Raw genomic sequence first — 18,846 nt, 5'->3', positions numbered from 1 at the left:
CTTCTTATAAGCTTACTTGAAAGCAACCAGTGTATCTAAATTATCCTTTTCCAGCTGGGATCATTTCTAAACAAAATTCAACATTTAGATATGTGAAACTGTGGCTTTGGTATCTGATGAGAAGCTTGTTCATCCAAAATTCTGTATGGAGTATTTGCACAAGTTTTATAGTATTTAGTTGTGTATAATTGTTTTCTTTGATTTAAATCAATGCATGTATGTTTAAAGTTCATGTATATTAAAGTGCGAATATTTATGCGTATATAAAAATATGCAAAACAGATCTTATATATGTATCACTTTCCATTAATTAGCTAATTGTTTAAGCTTTATATTGTAATGGTTTGAATGGTATTAAGCTAATGAAAACATTTTTAAAATGCAATAACAATTTACAGCTAACTGTTTTATAGGGTTACAGGTATTAAGAAATAAGAAACGTTGGTATTAAAATCATCTACTCTCTCCTCCCTTTGCTCACCTCGCTTGTCCAAATAACTATAGAATTAAACTGCCAATGACACCAAACTAATTTTAATTACGGAGACATTTCACAGGACTTTTTAAGATGTAAGATAAATCTTTGGTGTCCCCAGAGTATTTGTGAAGTTCTAGCTCAAAATACAACATAGATAATTTATTATAACAATGTTAATATTGCCACTTTAGGTGTAAGCAATAGGTGTGCCCTTTTGACATCACAAGGGGAGCTACATTTTAATTATCTATTTTTTCACATGCTTGCAGAGAATGGTTTACCAAAGCTAAGTTATTGGGTTGTCCTTTTTCACATTTTCTAGGTTGATAGAAGCAATGGGGAACCAATTATAGCACTTAAACATGTAAAAGTCAGATTTTCATGATGTTCCCTTTAATTATTTTTTACAAATTTCCCGAAATAAATATGTGAACGTGTATAAAATCTTGTCTGAGAGTGATATGCGCATGATGACGATGATGCAAATTGGGCTGCAAGTGGCGCTAGTTTATAACTATTTCCTATAATACAAATAGTCTTCCTCAAGAGGTCGCATTGAGGCTCATTAAGCCAAAATCCTTATTGAGCTGCATTCACAGGAAGATCTTTCCATAAACGGTTACTTTCCAAGGATTGAACTAGTCATACAACTGGATATCCGCTCAATCTCAACAAAATTATCAAACAAATATTTAACCAGTTATTCACATACGGTCTTATTGCTCAGGGCTAAGCTAAGAAAAATAACCATACATCGGCCTCTGTCTGCATTGGTTTTTTTTGCCAGGCACGTTATAATCAATTAACAATAAAATACATTTACCATGGTATAACAGTTTGTTGAATCTATATATATAAAACAAACAGTGAAAATGAAAAGTATAATTAAATAAAAATAATAAATAACTGGTATGAAACTTTTACACGAATGACCGAAAAGCTTCATATAAAGATACAGTGCGCTAGCTGTCTGCATTTTCAACTTAAATGTTAAATTAATGGAAAAGATAAATATTCATGTTCTTACCTGTCCAATGAGAAACGACATCCGGTCCTCTAGGTACCGCCCCTTTTAGAACTCCTCTGTTTCATGTTAGCTGCGATTCCAGACGTTTGCTTCTATGTCTATGGCGCTCGCTCGCGCTTTATGCACGCCTCTATTTCACTTCCTTCGCGAGCCGCGCCTGGGACGGGGCTGGCTGACTTCAGCCAGGATAGAAAACATCATGTAAAAGAAGATTAAAACACAAAAAGTGCCATCTCCCTGTCAGTTTACCCGGTGTGCGTGTGTCATTTCGCCCGAGAGCGAGGAAGGAGTGAAGAAGACAGGGACGTGACAGTGTGGATCTTGCGAAAGGTAAAAGATCTCCACCTTAGTAACGTTATCCGTTCATTGGACCCCCACTTCAGACCTCCACTGTAGAAAGGTCTATTTTCGTGGATTTTGGCGCAGACTTCGTAAGTTTATGCCATTTTTTTTTAAGATACGAGTGATTGAGACTAGAATTGAGGGTACACGTGTCCGATGATGATTAAAGTTTGCGGCACGGTTTGAACTTCAGATGGAGCGCGAACGACGTAACAGTTACAATATAAGTTAAGTCAGTTTAGTCAACAGTTTAGTTGATCATAAAGTGTTGTAGTCGGTTTCAGAAAACGATAATTCAAGCTCCATTCACAGTAAGTCACGCATTTTTGTATTATAGTTACAGTTTTGATCTCTAGTCTTTATCGCTGTCCTTCCTGACTAAAATTAATCGTGGTTTAATTATAGTGAAAGTGCAACTTACCATGGCTTTCCCTGGATTTGTATCACCATAGTTTTGCTACAAATATCATGTTATAAGGAATCGTCTTGGCTTACAGCGTGCTTGCAAACTTTTGCTACAATTGTTATCTTAATGTGTTAGTGTTATCATCAATTACACCACACATTACACAACTGCAAATTGGTTGACTGCAAATAAAGCCTCTTAGTTTCTATAGTTTCTATCCCTAGACTGCCATTGTTCATTCATCTTCACAGCCTATGGTAATTCATTGCTCACCCCCAAATGTGATTTCATCTGTACAAGGGTAAAAAGACAACAGGGAGGAGGGGGCGGGTTTTGTGTGTGTGTGTGTGTGTGTGTGTGTGTGTGTGTGAGGGGGGGGGTCTGACACATTAAAGCATGGGTATCGATTATCTCCCAAAAGAATTGGGTGAGGCATGTAATGATTGCTATGGAGCAACAGCTGGCCAGAACAGGATCTATTGTGAGTATTTATATCTATTACTATTAGTCTAACACTCTAAAAAATGCTGAGTTGTTTTTAACCCAGGGCTGGGTCACTATTGGACAGAACACACTGCCGGGTTAAAATGACCCATCTGCTGGGTTGTTTCAACATGGATGATTGACAATAACCCAGCAATTGGGTTAAACAACCCAGCAGTTGGGTCCTTTTTAACCCGGCAGTGTGTTCTGTCCAATAGTGACCCAGCCCTGGGTTAAAAACAACTCAGCATTTTTTTAGAGTGAACAGTTTAATAGGAAATGGACCATGGGTCAGCATGTGTAGGAGTCTAAGTGGCCTTTTCTTTACTAATAGTTATAGGCTTAAAACGATTTGTCATTGCTGCAGCCCTGGAGAGAATCCAACTTGTGTTTACAAAAGCGTTAGCAGCTGTTTTGTATGGGCCAAATAGTGAAGAATCTCTGTTTATATCTTCTGAATTATTTTGAAGAATAACTGATGAAATTTTAGCTGATTTGTGGCACAGTCTTTATGGAGCGAGTTGAGCCAATGTCTGTTACTTCTGTGGCACGAAGGGGCCGCGAGTTGACAGACTGAGCACTTTTTTTCTCTTAATTGGTGCCATGTGTTTGTAAATAAGTTGAAAACGTGGAAAGCTTAGCTTACACTTCAAAGCATAGTGTCATTCCATTATGAAACTGATGCCTGATAGTATAAATAATTATACTTTATCATCCCTAAAAAAGGGAAAAATTGTATTGCACAATACAATTGAAGTATTAAAGTAAGTCTAACCTGTACCAGGTTGCTGTAAACCTGATTCTTGATGCCCTTTTAGGCTGGCGTGGTGTAGATTTGTCAACATCTGATTTATCTGAAAAAGTATTTTTATGGTTTTTCTGTTTTATTTTTACCTCTTTTGTGTCTTTATTTCTTATCTTGTAGACCGTGGCAGATTGTTGTACCATGCAGGTGAATGATGGCCCCAGCAGTCACCCTATTTTTGTGGCTCCTGCCAATGGAAATGCTCAGCGGTCTTCAGGATATGTTCCAGGCAGGATTGTTCCAGTCCGTTCTCCACCCCCAACCAAGGCTCCTCCACCGCCCCCATTGAAGCCGAAGCCACAAGTCACGCCCCCTGCACGGCCTCCGGTTATTAATTTGACAGAAGATGATAGCAGGAGAGAACGTGCCCAGAACCAACAAAGGAAGAACACTTACATCTGTGCTGGGGTCTTCTTTGGGCTTTTCTTCCTGACTCTCATACTTGTCCTCAGTCTTACCTCCAAAGATGTTTTGGATGGTAAGATACAATTTTGTTTGCTTGTGTCCTTTAGATCTCAGCAATCTCTGCCTAAATGTGGTCTAGATGGAAATTTAATTTAGGCTGATGACAGGTCAAAAAAAGGATTCCCCTATCTTCATTAAATCTATGTTGTATTGAATCAAAAACAAACTGTAGGCAGTTGTGCTTTGTTGTAAAATGTCCACCTTACATTTTTGTTGTATGTAGAGAACTGCCCTCATCACAACCCTTTACTATGGACTTGGAAACCAGGCCATGATCCCAACAAGGCAGTGGTGGTACACAGTGGTCAGCATTATTGCCTAACTTCATCTACCACTTTGTACTCCATCACTATCAAGGCTGGAGGTAAGATCATATGTCCAATCTATAGAAATGTTTACTGGTAGTGCATTGATGTTACCTTTGCAAAGCCCTTTATTTCACATTTCCACATTCCTTTTAGGTTCAGTTGTTTTTGATGATGATAACAAGGGCTCCAAAAACATTACATTACGAACACGTCACATTTTGATCGAAGATGGCGGCGCTCTCCATATCGGCGCTCCAAAATGTCGTTATCGCTCCCTGGCCACCATTACCCTGGTTGGCCGATCTGACGAGACTTCTGTGACTGAGGTTCCTGGTATGGGACGCAAATTTTTGGGTGTGTATGGTGGAGGAACTCTGGAGCTCCATGGATCAGAGAGACTATCTTGGACCCTCCTCACTCGTACTGTACCCTCCTCAGGTTTGGCTACCAGCCATGCCTTCCATAAAAATTTCAGTCGTGGGATTAACCTGCGGGTGGTAGATCAGGATACGGCGGAAGTGCTGCTGGTGGACCGTTTCGATACACACGAATTTCGTAACGAAAGCAAGCGGCTCAGTGAGCTACTGAAGAATCTGACCTCGGGGCGCATTGTTGCACTTGCCATCGGAGATTCGGCAGTGAAGAGCCTGTTGGAAGAGACCAAGAGAACCATCCAAGATGTTTTAGGCAGCACACATGTCACTGATCTCAAATACAGGTAAATAAAGGCTTTTGGAAACCATGCATAACTGCATGAATCCTTTTATTTTTTGTGAAGTTGGTGTACCAAATAAAACCTATAGTTTTTAGGTCGATTAGATGGTAACTAGCCAAACAAAATGCTTTGTGATGTCAAAAATATATTTTGTAAATTACCTTTGAGGTAAAACACATTTAAAGGTAATAGAGAAAAATACAAAGAGAGATTCACCAGAATTTTCCTTCAAACGTCATTATGAAAATATTTTTTTAGCTGTAAAACGAATCCCCGGAGGGTAGTATGAGGAAAGAAGCTTGTTCCAACTTAACGTGTGTTTGCTTTGATTAGCTCAGAGTTGAGCTTTGAAGTTACTTTGATTGGGAACAGAAAGTGTCTCATCGTTCCATTTCCAAATTCCGACTCGCTTGCTGGGATCTAGCTACTGAAACACACAGACAGCGTACGTCGTGCCAAGTTTACGAGTCCCGTTTATGTAGTGATTCTAACTTAGGCTTACAGTGCCAGATAGCCAAACTTAATGTATGGTTGTTTGTGTCCGCATTACATAACTATTCAACAGACCATGTGGTATTTAATGGCATTTTTAGTGCAACTTAAGTGTCTAATAGTGTCTTGAAGTTTTTTTGGGATCACTGAAATCAAAAGCAACTATGAGGGTTTTTCTGAATTTTAGTTAACAAATGAGCAGTCTAACATACTTTTAAAGTACCAATGAAATCAAAACTGTTCATTTTTAATTTTTGATGTTATATAGCAGTGTTTATTATAAACGATTTATCCGCTTAAGTCATGATTTTTTTTATTTCATCTGCTTTTATAAACTTCAATCAAAAACTGAATACTTCCACCCTCTTGTGGCTAGGGATGCACCGATACCGATACTGGTATCGGGTATCGGCTTCGATACCACATTTTCTAAAGTACTCGTACTCATTAAAAGTCCCAAGATACCAGGGATCGATACCACGGTCTGAGAAATGTCTATGTTTGAGTGGCGTGTAAGGGGTTAATGCCTCTTGTGTTGTCCAAAGATGCAGAGTTTACAACAAACTGGAAAACTAGTCCCTTGTTTTTTTGTTAAATTATATGACTAAAGCTGTTACCTGTAAATTTAAATCATGTTTTTTATTAAGTATTCGGTATCGGCAAGTACTGAAATGCAAGTACTCGTACTCGTATTCCAAAAAAGTGGTATCGGTGCATCCCTACTTGTGGCGATCATTCTCTGATGACATGATGGCTTGGGTGGGAACATCTGTGGCCCTGTCCCAAATGGCACACTTCATGTGGGCTTTCGGTCACGTGGCCTTAAATTGCGCATGTTCGCTTAGTCTAAAAGTCCGTAGGGTGTCCTATCTGCCATTTTTACGCTCCGAAGTGTGCTCATCAGTGCCCCCTTTGCACCCTTGATACGGTCTTCAGTGAAGCCCGCAGTGTAGCAGGCTTCACGCACTTTACCAACCCAGAAGTCTTTGCGAAAGAGCAATCAGACCAATCAGACGATGGAAGGGTAGAGTTTGATGGGCAAATTCTATTTCCGGTGTGACACACAATATATGACTCTGGTGCGCCCTCTTGGACTCGCGTCAAGGGTCCCTAAGGTCTGCACTACATGATGTCATCAAAGAGAAGGTCTACAAGTATGGAGTTTGCCATGTGGGACAGGGCCTGTTAACTCTGCCCCCTTAAACTGTCAGTCTGCTCACTCTGTATGCCAGTACACATACTTTTCTATATTCAATCAAAGCACAGTAGAAAACACATGCCACGCCCACTATTTTCCTCAAGTGATATTTTGTTTCACTCGGAAATACGTCACAACGTATGTTTAATCAGGCTGACTATAATTTTAATTACTTTAAACAAACCATTAGTAAAGTTAATAAGTTACATTTTTGTTATTATCTAATGTTCTTTAGCATTTGCTGGTGCCATGCCATGAACTCTGCCATCAAAGCAAAGAAAACTGAACCGAACCGTGGCTCCAAAACCGGCATACAATCCGAATCGTGGCATTGTTACATCCCTAATGGAAACATATCCAAGGAAGCATCCTGTGTTTGGGATGGCAGTATTACTGCAGGAAAAAGCTGCTTAAAGGTTATGCAGGCACATTTCCAGGATTTGTATAAAAAGAGCTGACTTGTGTATCTGTCTGTCTCTGATTCAGTTTAGGGGTCAGATTTGTTAGAGAGTTCAAAGCAAGAGCAAACCAATCCAGAGACTCTTTTGGTTAAATAGCAGATGGAAAGTATGCATTTTCAGAAAGCATGTGGTTTATTACGATCCAACTGAAAATATTCCAAAAGAAATGAAAGGACGACTCAACTTTTACAAAGCTTAGTGACAAACATAGAAATGCTTTGTGTGGATTCCTCCAGACATAAAGCCTGCAGTCCAAGAGCACTTATGTGTTACATTCTTTTGGCCATCCAAGAACCATGGAAAATATGCCTGTTTGTTTCAGGGTCCAAGCTGTAGGCTATGGTCAATGACAATAAAATACACTGTTTTAAACATCTTGGTTCAAAAATCCCAAATTCAGTTTACTTGTAAATAATTTGACCTGTAAGGCAAAATCGGCATATTTTCTGAAAATAAAAAAAAAGTATCTGATTACAAACTACTACTAAGTTGGTTTCACTGCGGTTATGTGGTTTCCAGTGAACCTAAGATAGTGGCAGGAAATGGTTATATGTCAGAGTGTCACAAAAACCTATTCATGCATTTACACATGCCAACACGCGACACTCAATTCTGACAGCTTGCACACATATTTTTTTATTCCAGTAAACTTCTTACGCGTACCAGCCCGACTCGTCTCGTCCAAGGCATGCAAACTTGGCAGCTCCCCTCGCAAACATAAAATAATCTGGCACAATCTAACTGAAAGCTTATGCAATAGAAACCAGGCTCTCCGAGTCTCCGAACCATGGAAAATATGCCTGTTTGTTTCAGGGTCCAAGCCGTAGGCTATGGTCAATGACAATAAAATACACTGTTTTAAACATCTTGGTTCAAAAATCCCAAATTCAGTTTACTTGTAAATAATTTGACCTGTAAGGCAAAATCGGCATATTTTCTGAAAAAAAAGTATCTGATTACAAACTACTACTGAGTTGGTTTCACTGTGGTTATGTGGTTTCCAGTGAACCTAAGATAGTGGCAGGATATGGTTATATGCCAGAGTGTCACAAAAACCTATTCATGCATAGGGTGGCCATTCGTGCCAGTTCCGCCGGACACGTCCCGAACATGTTTTCGGGTTCGTTCTCCGGAAGTCGCGTTGCTCGACCACATACGTCATCACATTTCAGTTAAAATACATTAGAAAATTAAGATTTATTTCTTACAATCATTGTAGTTTCATTCTTACCTTGAAATGTAACGGTTGCTTTCTGAAATTAAACCTGAAATATGAAACCTTGATGACGTATGCGGTCGACCAACGCGACTTCCGGAGAACGAACCTGAAAACATGTTCGGGACGTGTCCGGCGGAACAGGCACAAATGGCCACCCTATTCATGCATTTACACATGCCGACACGCGACACTCAATTCTGACAGCTTGCACACATATTTTCTTATTCCAGTAAACTTCTTATGCGTACCAGCCCGACTCGTCTCGTCCAAGGCATGCAAACTTGGCAGCTCCCCTCGCAAACATAAAATAATCTGGCACAATCTAACTGAAAGCTTATGCAATAGAAACCAGGCTCTCCGAGTCCCAAAGGAGCTTCAGAGGGGGTTTGTTGCACTTATCTTTCATACATTGATAACTCTTAACTGTTATTGGGCAGTGATACATTTAATAAATGAGCTTTGCCAATCTCATTCTGCCTAGGAGGTAAATTACTTGTAGTTTGTTGCTTATTCACTGTTGTAAAATTTGGCTCTTTTGTGTCATAAAGAAAACACATTTCTCTGCAGAGGCATTGTCCATGTGGAAAGTGTAGGCTGACATTTGGATGAAAAGCATGTGCTAAGCGACAAAATAGGGTCACTGAACCGATCCCAGGAGCTTTTTCGTCTGAAAAGGAAAGTTTTAGATGAGTGAAAATTAGAAAATGTGAAAGTTGTTGGCATCTCTTTTACATTTGGTAGAGTGACCTGTGAATTTTTTTGTAAAATGTTGCACAACTTTGAATCACTATTTTAATGTTTACATTTATGTCAAGCCGATTTACAGTGCATTAATCCTATACATTTTTAATTAAACCCACAACTTTTTGTTGCTAACACAATACTCTATCAACTGTGCTACAGGAACATCGATTAAGAAAATAAAAAATCACGCTAAGTATTTTTTGTTTTTCTTTTTCCAACAGTCATCTGGTGCAAATAACATTGGTGTTTGTAGGAACACTAAGTCACTCTGTTTATCCACAAAGATTTTTTAACCTGTAGTAAACTGCAGTGAACCACTCTGCCTAATGGGAGAAAGTTAAATGAGAGACTGTTTTCCAAACCTTGAGTCTTGTGTGTACGAAGCTTGGCCCTTACAGTCCCAGTGCGTCAGTATAACACACAGCAGTTATGTCATAGTGGCTATTTAAAGGTGACAGCGCTTTCATCACAGCGAAATTTATAATGCAACAACAGAAGTTGAATGCCACAGGGATGATGTATTTTTTTAGGCCAACCCGGAAGTGAGTGGGATACAGGTTCTCTCGCCAAAAAAGCACATTCATTTTTCCCATTGACTTAAAAAATAAACTCTGTGTTTAGCTAAGTTAATGGCACTTACACTTTTTGTTCAACAAGTTTATCTTCCCAGATGAACACAACTTTTATGTCTAAATGTGTTTACTAGAAATAAAAAAGCAACTTTGAGACTTCAAAATGTTTAAAAGTTGTGTTCATCAACATGAAAGCTAAACATGTTGGACAAAGCATGTAAGTGTCATAGACTTTTGTTAAACACAAGGATTATTTATTGCATCGCTGCGGCACTCTATATAAGCCATGAGTCTGGTGGTAGTAATACAACATAATGCTAGCATTGTGCGTGTGCGCAAATTTCGTCATCAGAATTGTACAGAATTGTATTGCCGCGCAAGTGGCGCCTCGTGATTGCTCTTCCGTGGGGCGCAAATTCAAAATAAGGGTTCAGAGTGTCGTGTGTTGCTTGTGTTTTCAAAATATGTGTTTATTGCGTCTTGTGAACCATGTGCATCACATGTTTTGACAAAATAAGTGCCTGCTGCACACGGTCAAAACCGTTTACGATAATAGAGACGCTCATGTTCGCAAAATACATGCAAGACACTCCCTTAACACTAAACTCAGTAAAACTGATTATGCATGAGACTATGTGAGTATCTGGCAAACGCTAGGGTCTCTTTTATCACAGGGCTCCAGACTGCCACCAATTGGGGGCATTTTGCCACCAAAATTTGAGTGTGTCACTGAATTTTACATCCAGTCGCACATGTGCGACCAGTAAATTTGACCTTTTTTTCTGATGTGATAGTGAATTTGAAACAGCACATTGTACTTTCTGCATCTATCATCAAAGTATGTATTAGTAATACTGTGGAAATTTGTAGAAATGTGATTATTTGGTTAGCATGTTGATTTACGGCGTGTGCCCCTAAATTTTTTGGTTGCGCCCCTAAAATTTTCAGTTGGGGCCACTGTGCTCCTAGTAAAAAAAGTTAGTCTGGAGCCTTGTATCATAAACCCTTTAGACATGTCTGCACTCTGCAGCAGGCACTTATTTTGACAAGACACATGATGCACATAGGATGTATCGTTGTATTTTTTCTTTTTAACGCTTATAAAAAGGAGTTGTTTACCAAAAAAGTTCTCTTTCTATGTCTTTTTTTCAATTGAAATGAAATGTGAGTAAGGCTATCAGTCCCTAACATTAAAAAGAAATTAAATCAGTGAAGCAATGTGCTCATTTCATCGTACTTGGCGTCTAGCTGGATAAATGAAAAGAGAGAAGCATCCAATTAGTCATCTCATCCGTTTTCCCGGTTTCTCTTCCGTTACATCCCTTTAATGTGTGATAAGTGATCATCACTTGCACATGGGAGTGTCAACAACTCCTAATGGAGTAGCTTTTCAATCTCATTCTGATTATATGGTACTGCCATTGAGTAATTGATTCTTGCGTCTTGACTTCAGGCTGTTTGTGCTACGAATACGCTTATACCATAAAGTACCATCTAGTTTGAGTATTTAAAAATCCCACGTGCCACAGGATCCTTATTGCAAACACTGTTGGCATGCCAGTGGATGTGTTTTTGGCAGCCAGTTTTGCAATCAGTTGATGTGGAAAAACATGATGTATGTTTAAACAATATTTGTCATACTCACTGATCTCATGCTGTGTCTGTTCTCCATCTTTCTTTTAGGCAGGCATGGGCCTTGGTCTCTGTCATTGGAGGAGGAAATGGTTCTTGCACTGAGGACGTAAGAGAACATGAGAACCATAACACAGGTGGCAAGGCGCTGGCTCGCAGAGACTTCATTACCACAGATGGTGTTCGTTTCACCGTTACTGCGTATAGCGAGTGGCAAAATGGTATGTTTCCATATTGCATAATCAAATATTGTAATAACAATCAGCAACTGTTAAAGGGACACTCCACTTTTTAATAAAAATATGCTCATTTTCCAGCTCCCCTAGAGTTAAGCTTTTGATTTTTTCAGTTTTTGAATCCATTCAGCCGATCTCCGGGTCTGGCGGTACTATTTTTAGCATAGCTTAGCATAATCCATTGAATCTGATTAGACATTAGCATTGCGCTCAAAAATAATATAGATTTCAATAGCAGAGGACTATTTTTGGGCACTGCGTAATATCATTGCGCCTCCATGTTACAGCAGCAAAGTCCTTGATTATTACGCCAGTTTGAAAGAATAGTGCCTAGCCATATCGGCCTAGAAAATCGCAACTATAAATTTTCGGTTGGTCTTAGTACACGATGTAACTACAGAAGAGTCAAGTTTTAAACAGGAAAAATGTCGATACTATTTGGTTATTTTTGAGCGCGATGCTAATGGTCTAATCAGATTCAATGGATTATGCTAAGCTATGCTAAAAGTGCTAGCGCCAGACCCGGAGATCAGCTGAATGGATTCCAAAATGGTAAAAATCAGATGATTAAGGGTGTTTTCACATATACACTGTTTAGGTCGGCCCAAATGACGTGTCGCTCCGAGTACGGTGCGTTTGGGTCAGTGTGAACACAACAGCCGCACTCGGGTGCGCACTAAACGACCGCTCCGAGACCGCTCTAAACAGGTGGTCTCGGAGCGGCTGTTGCCGAACTCTGGGGCGACCCACCTGTGGTGTGAACACTGCTGGACCTCGGGCCGAACCAAATACAGGAAGTTCTCCACATGTTTGAGCAACTGGGCTTTCGTTGTGACGTGAGCCTGGTGTTATATTGTGGGTTAACAACAAACAAGCCAATCCTGGTCCGTTGCATAGAGATTCGCTGTCTCCTTTACGTTTGAGCTGATGATTTTATAAATGCATAGCTGTCCTTCACACACAAATAGTGACATTACGGGCTTTTAGCAAACGGCTCGTGAGAAAGGCTTTAATAGAACAGCTACGCAATTTCGCGTTAAAGCAAAGAAACGTCACAAAGACGTGCATAGTTTATCTCCACATCTTGATAGCTGCGCTCTCTCTGTCAAGCTGGTTGTCGTGGAAACGTGGGGGTGGTCATGAGACGGTAAGAGCTGTCAGAGACCAATGACAGCGCTGACCGTTGTCACATGGTGTACGGTGCGGCATTTCGAGTAAAGTAAAAAAATATATATATGTGAACACGGACCGCACTAACTGAAAAATGATACAATGTATTTTGGTGCGATCCGAGGCCGCACCACGGTGCGCACCAATATATGTGAAAACAACCTAACTCTAGGGGAGCTGAAAAATGAGCATAACTATTTAATAATTTTAATTGCTAATATTAATATTGACTTAGTAAGGCCTTTTAAAAGATTGAAATCAAACTTTGATGCATAATTAGGGTCACAAATGAAAAAAAAATTATGACTAATAATAAACAGTAGGAAAATTAAAGTCTGACATTACCTGGACAAATGGTTGCTATTGCTTACTTACTATTGGTTGAGCTAGTGTTGCTGTTTCGGAATATTCATGACTCAGTCATGCGAGTAGTACATTTGGTGTACATTAAAGCATTGGTCTTTTATCTACTTTAAAGGTTACCCTACATCGGGCTTCCTAGTGGACGCAATAGATAAAGTGGTTTTGAATCTGCAAGATGACGTCAGCAGCTGGAAACCGGGTGATCGAATTGTGATCGCCAGCACGGATTATTCAATGCATCAGGCTGAGGAATTTACTCTCCTCCCCTGTCCGCACTGTAACAGGAAACAGGTCCGAATACAAGGTGGGGTCATACGTGTCTGCATGTATCCGTGTATAATGCAAAAAACCTTGAACGTTTTTCAGATTTTCCTTGGTAGCAGCTTACAGAGTATCTCACGTGACCTTTTCTGTTTTGAGGATTTTATACAGCATGACAGCAACAGAAACTAGCGCAAATCTTATGTCACAAATGTCAGAAATCATAACTTCATCTGTAATTTAATTTGTGCTGGTTGAGGGCTGTTTTGGTTTAGGTTACGGTTCTAAGAAAATACCTCAAACAGTTATGCATGGTACAGGGTTCAGTTAATTTGGGACAGGAAAAGGGAGAGCGCTGTTTACTAGAATTCCATAAACATTGTCATGTCATTTTTGAGCAAATTCCTTCAGTCAGTGGCAACATGAACATTAATTCCAATGTGAGGTCCTCCACTCCACCCATGCAGATAAACTTTAGCCGTTTCGCTAATTGCTTACCAGAGCTCCAGTGTCCCAGTTGGTATGTTACATATGGTCATTATTTTCCTCACACATGTAGCCCAGGCTTGGGAGATTTGGAAATGTCTTCAGTCTGTGGCCTTTACCGTAGGGATGTAGTTTAAATGTCACCTTGTGCATTGTGCCCTATTGGCAAAACTGTTGCAAGCCCTTTTCCTTTTGAAAAGACAATGTGTGCACTCTGGGTGTGTAAAGGGCATTTCAAACGGATGAACAGATTTATTTCCTTCCTGACTTATTCTTTTTTGGGGGGGGGAGTATGTTTTATACTGTCTACCTTTACCAGTTCATTTAACAATCTTTAAGTATTTTACTTTGCACGTGTGTCCAATATCCCCCTGCAAAAACTGTTTATTTGCAGCAATGTTTTCCAGATGTTTGCCACAGATGTTTACAATAACAATGCGTTTTTGTGAGGGGGGAAGTCTAAATGATCATAATTTTCATAGATTATAGTCAGTGTAGTTTAAAGTGCGAGTTTAACATGGATGCGCATTTTTGTATGGGAATTTTTTTTAGGAAAGCCACAGTTCACCCACATTGGAGAGATACTGGACGGTGTGGACATGCGTGCAGAGGTGGCATTGCTCTCAAGGAATATCCTTATTCACGGAGAAATGGAAAAGTCCTGCTATGGAAAAAACTGGTGCCAATACTTCAGCCACGACACATTTGGGGGACACATCAAGGTCTGTTCGAGTGTGTGTGTGTGTGTGTGTGTGTGTGCTTGTCTTTTAACAGTAAGCTGTATTGGGTTTTCATATGAGAATTCACAGATTTATTGACAAACAGCTGCTCTAAATTGGCTTGTGCTAGTAAAAGTAATTGAAACCATTTACAAACTGTAATGTACATAAAAATCTTACATTTATGTTTACCAATAGAATTTTGAACCACACCAAATATTTTGGTTTTTCTTGACTAAAACTAAACTTTTTTTTAAATATATTTGGCACAGTCTAAAGCCCAATTCGAAATGTAATTGTTTCTCATGGGAAAGTAAGGTATTTTCACCACTTACAGTGGGAAGTCAGTGATTTTATTGCTGCTGAATCCAGAATGTCAGTGTTGGTCATGTGCTTTGCGTTGATTTTGCATCAGTGAAGCATCTTTCTTTGCGTGCATTTTATAACTAAAAATATGAGAAGAATATGGATACAAAGTCTCATCATCGCTCCCCTACAGGGAGTGTGAGCTGAGAAATTCATGAAAACTTTTAAATGTCTATTATCATAGCGGCAACAAGTGCTAAATAACATTTTTTAATGTATTCGTATAACATATACATATATACATAGACATATATACCATGTCTTATCAATGATTGTGATTAAACACATGAGCAGCGCATTTCCAGTTGTTGAGATTTATAAACTCGCATATCCACCACAAATTTACCGTATCTTCATCCGAACGCATCCCGTTTTATCCCGGAGGAGGCATGCAAATTTATTTTTACAGACATCTTCATGAGAAACAATTACAGGAAAACAATCCTAAAACCTAAATTGTTGTTTTGTCAGCAACTTTTGTATTCTAATGCTCTTTTAAAATTTTATGTTTAGATTTTAGGTAATTTCTCTTCAGTGCACCTGTCTCATGTTGAGTTAAAGCACATGGGTCAGCAGCGGGAGAAGGGCAGATACCCTGTGAACTTTCATAGGTGTGGAGACGTGGACCAGCGTGGGGGCTACAATAACCCCGCCTATGTGGATTCCCTCTCTATACATCACTCATTCTCTCGATGTGTTGCTATACACGCCACAAACGGCCTGCTGGTGAGAGAGAAATATACATATCTAAAACAAATAAACACTAAATTTGTTTATATTTATGCGTATATATATACTTTTATTCCATTATACTTTTAATATTTTATTTCAGGTTAGGGATACAATTGGCTACGATACGCTGGGACATTGTTTTTTCCTGGAGGATGGGATTGAACAAAGGAATGTATTTTTCCATAACCTTGGCTTGTTGACAAGGCCAGGAACCATTCTGCCTACCGACCGTAATGATAGCATGTGTGCCGAAATTACTGAGAGAGTACACAAAGGCTACGTCCCGTCTCCTGCAACCGAGTGCAAGTAAGATAACAAACACTTTGCGGAAACACATTTGTTGAATATTTATGGTAATTTTGTAACTGAAATGGAGAGGAATTTTCACTGCATGGTGCATACGTGAGTGTTTTATCTGAAACTCCCCTGATGTGCCGAGTGCTAGATCGACTCTGTGTTGCTGACCTTGAGAGAGTGACCTGCTGTATTGTTTGGCAAAAAAAACAGGAGGATAACCGAGCTTTCATTTCCTGAGACTCCGCAACAATCTTTTTCTCTTATCCAGAAACACACCCTCTGTATCTCAGAGGGATGATAAAAAGACAATGTTTTGGATACTTTTGGAGTGTGTGTTAGGGTATGTTCATACTTGTAGTTTGGTGTTTTTGAACTGGACCAAAAAGAAAAAAAATGTATTAAGCCCTGGTTCGCTTTGCGTTCATACTAGCGTTTTATCAGCGAACCTAAATATAACGAACCTTAAAGGTCACCACCCGATTGGTCAGCTTTGATGACGCGTTTATGAAACAGAACTCCAATCATTCCCAACAATGCTGCATGCTGGAGTAAACATGCTTATTTATATTTGGAGGTAATATTATAAGCTCAGAGTTTATGAAGGTATTTTACTATCACAAAACATTTTATAAACTTAAGCATTTTGTGATTTGTTTTTTTCAATACGCTTTGGTTCGTTACGGTGTCTCTGGTTCAAGTGCGTTCACTTATCAGTAGGTCTAGGTATCGATTCAGATGTTCCAGATCAATTCTATTTCGATTCACAAGCTATCAAATCGATTCAATTCTCAGATCGATTTTTATACTTGATTCCCGATTTAACTCGCTGCTTATAGTTTTAATACAAATATTATATATTTATAAAAAATAACAGTGAACACAATTAACAGCCACAAACCTGAATATTAAACTCTTTTATTTTAGGTAGACTTGGGTACATTAAAAGAGAACCCATCTCTAATTTTCAAATGCATACAATTATGTTAAATACAATAACATTTTAATGCAAGATGAAAAATGTATGAAGAAAAAAGTCAGAACAGTCGCATTCCTTGATCAGACAGGATCAGGTTATTTAATAAAAAATTGATTTGTTGGCATTTGAGAATCGATTTTGAATCCACCACGTTTAAAAAATGATTAATCGAAAAATGTATTTTTTGCTCAGCCCTACTTATCAGTCGAACCACACCAGAGTTTGTTTGAAAGAGGACCGAGACCCACCTTTTCATCGGTCTAGGTATGCTTGTTTAATGTGAACAAGAGTTCAGGTGGCAGCACCAACCGAGCAATCGCTCCAGAGTTTGTTTTAATCAAACCAAACATGTCAAGTATGAACATGCAGGATTGTGTATTTGTTTATTTCTGGGGACAAATGTGTTCTCAAAAAAAATGGAAAAAAAATTCTTATTTAAAACATATATTATAAAGTATTTTTTTACATTTTAATTTTATTTAACTGACCACAAGTGACCACTTCAGAATGTTTCGCAAAGTTTGACATCCATAAAGTGTCTAAATACTTTTAATATTGTGTTTGTCTATTGTTCAATTTCTTTGAAACCTAATTATCTTGAAAAGTTGGGTTTTTCCGAAATGTTGTTATATAAAGCAAACACAGCAATATATTTTTAAGCGTGGGGTTTATAAGCCACAAACTGTCAATGCATTTTAAGTCACTTGTTTATTCATATGTCCTAGGGCGGTGTCTACATTTTGGATCGCACACCCCAATAATCATCTGATCAGTAACTCGGCAGCTGGCTCACAGGTACACACAAACATTGATATGACTAAAAGAACAGTGAGCATATCTGTTTACAAGTCTACACAGTATTTATCAAAGTGGTAAATACTAATATTCAGGGATTTGAATTTGTAATCTCTGAATTGTTGTTCTCAGACTAAACATACAGATGATGAGAACATCAGGGCATTTAGGCAATCGCTAAAAGCATCTTCTCATTTCAATCTTTTATTAAAGATTTATGTGCCAATATATATCAGATCTAGTCAAATTAAATTGGTCTTACTTGGATTATTTTGCTTGAGGTTTTGTTAACAAAGGGATGTATTATGAAGAGTTTCTTATTAAGTTGTGCTTCTCACATGACAGGTTAAGAGACTCGGTCTGTCTACGCTTTAGAGGATGAGATATCCGCAGTTTAAAGATCTCAGAAATAAATATTTAAGCAATATCAAATTTGTATTTGCACAAAACGTCAGCAAGTCATAGTGTCATTCACTAGTGCTGATGTTAGTAACAAACAACTTAGTACAGACAAGCAGAGTGATACAACACCCAACTTGTATCAAATTAGTGGACTGTAACTACATAATCTATTCATTCTCTTTCTCTCTTTATTTTATTGCTTTTTTCAGGATGCAGGAATCTGGTATATTTTTCATAATTCCTCTACTGGTGATTCTCATGGGCTGGTACCAGATACAAAAGCTGAGCTCACGCCTCTGGGTGCCTTCTTTAACAACCGCGTTCACTCCAACTTTAAGGTAACCAAATGCCTCACTTTTGGCTCAGAACCAGTATTTGCAAATAGTCTGCCAACCAGCGGCACTAACCTTCAAATATAAAAAGCCTTCAGGAAACTTTAATTTTATGGTTGGTAAACACATTCTTGGCTGTCAATTGTGTTAAGTAACCAGTTATGGAATGCATCCGTAGGCTATTGGTTGCTTAAAATGTGTGCAAAACACAATACTGTAATGTGCGATAAACTTTTTCTTTTTCATGTCTTTTGTCCTAACCAGCCACAATGGCGATACACAATGAATGACAATGCATTCTGCTTAGAATCGGTTTTGTATTTCGACATTGCAGCTGACAGCTCTTCCCACAAGTTATGCGCAC

At 38.8% G+C, this 18,846-nt stretch overlaps 1 protein-coding gene across 3 annotated transcripts in view; it reads left to right on the top strand.

Annotated features, from left to right (window-relative positions):
- The first annotated feature begins 1,576 nt into the window (after positions 1 to 1,576).
- cemip2 (cell migration inducing hyaluronidase 2) overlaps positions 1,577 to 18,846 on the top strand; it is a 30,622-nt gene continuing 13,352 nt past the window's right edge. Inside the window, exons 1-11 of one of the 3 annotated variants that reach the window (XM_065250381.2) lie at positions 1,577 to 1,835; positions 3,662 to 4,019; positions 4,230 to 4,370; positions 4,468 to 5,032; positions 11,399 to 11,568; positions 13,232 to 13,420; positions 14,416 to 14,585; positions 15,462 to 15,674; positions 15,781 to 15,986; positions 17,679 to 17,748; positions 18,360 to 18,488. In XM_065250381.2, the coding sequence (XP_065106453.1) occupies positions 3,683 to 4,019; positions 4,230 to 4,370; positions 4,468 to 5,032; positions 11,399 to 11,568; positions 13,232 to 13,420; positions 14,416 to 14,585; positions 15,462 to 15,674; positions 15,781 to 15,986; positions 17,679 to 17,748; positions 18,360 to 18,488 (2,190 nt within the window). In that variant the 5' untranslated portion in view covers positions 1,577 to 1,835; positions 3,662 to 3,682. Of the gene's footprint in view, positions 1,937 to 2,014; positions 2,159 to 3,661; positions 4,020 to 4,229; positions 4,371 to 4,467; positions 5,033 to 11,398; positions 11,569 to 13,231; positions 13,421 to 14,415; positions 14,586 to 15,461; positions 15,675 to 15,780; positions 15,987 to 17,678; positions 17,749 to 18,359; positions 18,489 to 18,846 lie in introns of those variants that run through there. The other 2 variants (XM_065250382.2, XM_065250384.2) reach the window with 2 other exon arrangements.

The sequence above is a fragment of the Paramisgurnus dabryanus genome, chromosome 5 (assembly GCF_030506205.2).
Source record: "Paramisgurnus dabryanus chromosome 5, PD_genome_1.1, whole genome shotgun sequence".
NCBI classification, from domain to species: Eukaryota; Metazoa; Chordata; class Actinopteri; order Cypriniformes; family Cobitidae; genus Paramisgurnus; species Paramisgurnus dabryanus.
The sequence above is the reverse complement of the archived record's forward strand: the minus strand, read 5'-3'. Positions and strand labels throughout refer to the sequence as shown.